Source organism: Microtus pennsylvanicus, chromosome 5 (genome assembly GCF_037038515.1).
Source record: "Microtus pennsylvanicus isolate mMicPen1 chromosome 5, mMicPen1.hap1, whole genome shotgun sequence".
Classification (NCBI taxonomy): Eukaryota; Metazoa; Chordata; class Mammalia; order Rodentia; family Cricetidae; genus Microtus; species Microtus pennsylvanicus.
In genome coordinates this window covers 139,131,586-139,135,413 of record NC_134583.1, presented here as the reverse complement: position 1 = coordinate 139,135,413, position 3,828 = coordinate 139,131,586, and the positions used below count along the sequence as shown (strand labels likewise).

The 3,828-nt window shown below is 35.8% G+C and overlaps 1 protein-coding gene across 1 annotated transcript; it reads left to right on the top strand.

Annotated features, from left to right (window-relative positions):
- Positions 1-251: 251 nt before the first annotated feature.
- LOC142851235 (olfactory receptor 4C3D-like) lies at positions 252-1,196 on the top strand. The gene has a single exon (XM_075975133.1). The coding sequence runs from the start codon at positions 264-266 to the stop codon at positions 1,194-1,196; it is 933 nt and encodes a 310-aa protein (XP_075831248.1). The 5' UTR covers positions 252-263.
- Positions 1,197-3,828: the final 2,632 nt, after the last annotated feature.

Below are 3,828 nucleotides of genomic sequence, written 5' to 3'. Positions count from 1 at the left end.
GTGTGATTCTTTTTTGAAAAAAATGTCTATTGACCACATATAAGATTTCAGCATCCTTCAAAGTTGTTGGAATTTTTCTAATGTTTTATAAAATAGATGAAATAGCACGTTTCTTCTCTTCTATATACCATGAAACATAATTTCCATTTTTATTAAAATGATTTTCTCACATAAAAAAGTAAGGTAAGTTTCTCTTCAAGTTTTCTATGGTGACTTTTTATTTCTAGGTTAACCCATCACTTGAACTCTCTAACAGCATTCAAATGAAAGAAAACAGAATAAATGTGACTGAATTCATCCTCATGGGACTGACACAGAACCCCCAGCTGCAGAGAATTTTTCTTTTGATGTTACTTATCACCTACATTGTCACTGTCACAGGAAACCTGCTCATTGTTGGGACCATAGTCTGTAGCCAGACTTTGAACTCCCCAATGTACTTCTTCCTGGCAATTTTATCTCTGATAGATGCATGCTATTCCTCTTCTATCATTCCTAAAATGCTGGCAGATTTGCTATCAAAGACAAAATCCATCTCATTCAATGGCTGCATGATGCAACTTTTTGTTGAACATTTCTTAGGAGCTTCAGAGATTGTCCTACTTGTGGTCATGGCCTATGACCGCTATGTGGCTATCTGTAGACCTCTGCACTATGTGACCAGGATGAACCACCGCACTTGCTGTTTCCTAGCAGGGGTGTGCTGGATAACAGGTTTTCTCCACTCTTTTGGACAGATACTTGTAACTCTATGGATTCCTTTCTGTGGCCCCAATGTCATGGACCATTTTTGTTGTGACATCTTCCCCCTACTACAACTGGCCTGTGCTGACACATTCATCCTTGGTCTCCTGGTTGCTGCCAATGGTGGTGTAATCCCCGTGATCACCTTCACTATACTGCTGATGTCCTATGTGGTCATTTTGTGCTCCTTGAGGACACAGAGCTCTGCTGGGAGGAAAAAGGCTCTTTCTACCTGTGGCTCCCACATCACAGTTGTGGTCTTGTTCTTTGTGCCATGTATTTATACATATCTGCGACCAGTGACAACTTTTCATCTGGATAAAGCCATAGCAGTGTTTTATACACTTGTCACTCCCATGTTAAATCCAATTATCTACACTGTAAGAAATACAGAGGTTAAAAATGCAATTCGAATGTTACTAAAAAAGAATTCAATCTTGGATAATAAATGATTTAGTATGAATATTTCATTTTTGTATTCTTCCACAAAACTGCTTCTGATATATGATAAATAAATTTCTAGACCTTCATTGCAGCCTAAAAGCATTAATACTATTAAACTCTACATGCATGTATCTCTGTATAGATATATGTTATTAATTAATTTTTCCAATTGAACACAATACAATGAAAAGTCAAGCACAACTAGTTATAAAATAAATTATTATGCTAGTATATTAAAGAATACTTATATTTTGTGACCATTGTTTTTTGAAATCAGGGTTATTCAAACACAAGCACTGTGATACCATTACAATCTATGCTGACACCTCAGTAACTACTTAAATACTTGAAGCAATAAGAATGCACAATGTGAATATGATGGACTAGTATAAAATTATGTCTTATGTTAGACCTAGTGGGATGATATGAAGTTTCTTCACATGAAAAGAAGGTAATGCAATTTCAATTTATAAATTATTTCTAGACTTTTCCATTTAATGTTTTACTAGAAAATGTTTAAAAACAGTAGTGATTCTTATAATCACTCTCCATCCATCTCCGCAGCTTTCTAAATACCTATTTGAATGTAACTGAATGCATGTCATTGTTTGTAGGAACATTCCTGAATTGTACTCACTTATAAGTAGATATTGGCTGTAAAGTAGAAGATAATCATGTTATGTTTCATAGTCCCAGAAAAACTAAATAACAAACATGGTTTAAGTGGGGATGCCAATGATCTCCCTTTGAAGGGGACATAGAATAGATTTAGTTGGTAGACTCTGGTCAAGAAGGGTTGGAAACTGGATGGATCAAGTAGGTTTGGGAGTAAATACTGAGAGAAAGTCTGGAATTGTGGGGGCTTTTAGGGGCAATGTAAAAATCTAGTTCAAGGAAACTCCATGGAATCTACTAGAGTAACACTAGCAAAGACTCCTAGTTATAGAGGACAAGGAGCCTGAGCCAGCCAAATTCTGTAATCAAGCAAGGCCTTAATTGGAGGAACTGGGATTCCACCCCAGACTCAAAACCTTTGACCTACACAGTGTCTGGGACCAATGGAGCCTAGATTTCAACTAATGGGAGCAGAAGAAGAGTCCCATCGTCAAGAAAAGCAGAAGTTTTGTTTTTAGGCAAAACTTGAGGAGTTCTTTAGAGGAGTGGAAGGAAGGATTAGAAGAAGCACAGGGCTGAGGAGCACTACTAGAACATGGCTCACAGACTCAATCGACTGGGACTCATGGGGCTCACAGAAATTAGAAATCTGTAAAAGTCATGCCTAGGTCCTCTGCATATATGGTATGATATAGTAGCTTGGTGTTGTTGTGGCATTCGTAACAGTGTAAGCAGAGGTTTTTGCTGATATTTTTTGCCTATTATTGGGAGCCTTTACTTCCTACTGAGTGGCCTTATCCAGCCTTTATGTGATAGTACATGCCTGATCTTATAATAGCATATTTTAACATGTTTGATTGAAATTCCTGGGAGGCCTGCGTTTTTTCTGAGTGGAGATGTGTGATGGGTATCTGGTGGCAAAAGGAGGGGTGGGAAAGAGACTGGGGGCTCAGGAAGGAGAGGAAACTGCAAGTGGGATATAATATATGAGAGAATAATAAAAATAATAATTTCAAATATTGGCATATGTTTCTTTAGAAGATAATGCCAGTATATCTACCTACCAATGTATGACAGTATAAATGTACCTTCACATAGTCACTACAAATGAAAAACATTTGAGAACACAGGCATTGTTGAAGGATTCAGGAGGTTTGGTCTTTGTCTTGGCATATAATGTACTGATAACCTGATTCAGATTTTCATATTATTATATGGTAATACCGTCTCCTTCTTTTGTTCTGCAGATTTAATATAAATGACTGAATAAATTTTACAGCTCTGAATAAAAGTCAAGAATCTGACAAATTTCATCATCATCATGATAATATAATTCAATAATTGGTATAAATAATGACTGCTTTGAAGCATTGTAAATTATATCTGGTATTATCTATGCTGTTATAATAACAGGTCATGACTGAAACTCATTATGTCTGAAAATGTTTCAAAATAAATGTTTTTATAAAGTTAATTATGGGTTGATAAATAAAATATTATAATGTAAAATTCTAAATCATAGAATTACCACATAAGTGATTAAATATTTAATTTCCAGACTCCTCATAAATACCCTTAGTTCACTTGTCATCAAATACTGAAGTTTATTAGTATTTTACTGTTCTGATTTCTCTTGGCATAGTGAATTGTCTTCAGCTTACTCAAGGAAGAGTTAATTAAAAGCAAATGCTGAAGAAGTTTTCTATATTCAGTGAAATAATTGCTTTCTAGCAAAGTTTACTAAAGGCAGTGGAATGCTCCTGAGGTCTAATTAGTCAGGAATAAGAAAATTCAGAGTTTGACTGCTAAGAAGGCACATTGACAATACTTGATAAGCTCCCGAAAAAGGCATTATTCAAAGAAGCCAGTTTTAATCAATGATTTAGTGTGACTGAACTAGTTGTCTTGAGGAGCCAACAGCTACCTGGGACTCAGGACATTGAGCTTGCCAGAAGAATTGTTAGGTGAGAGTTTCATATTTTGTAAAGGAAACATAATTATAGACCCCAAGGGAGTACATGGAAC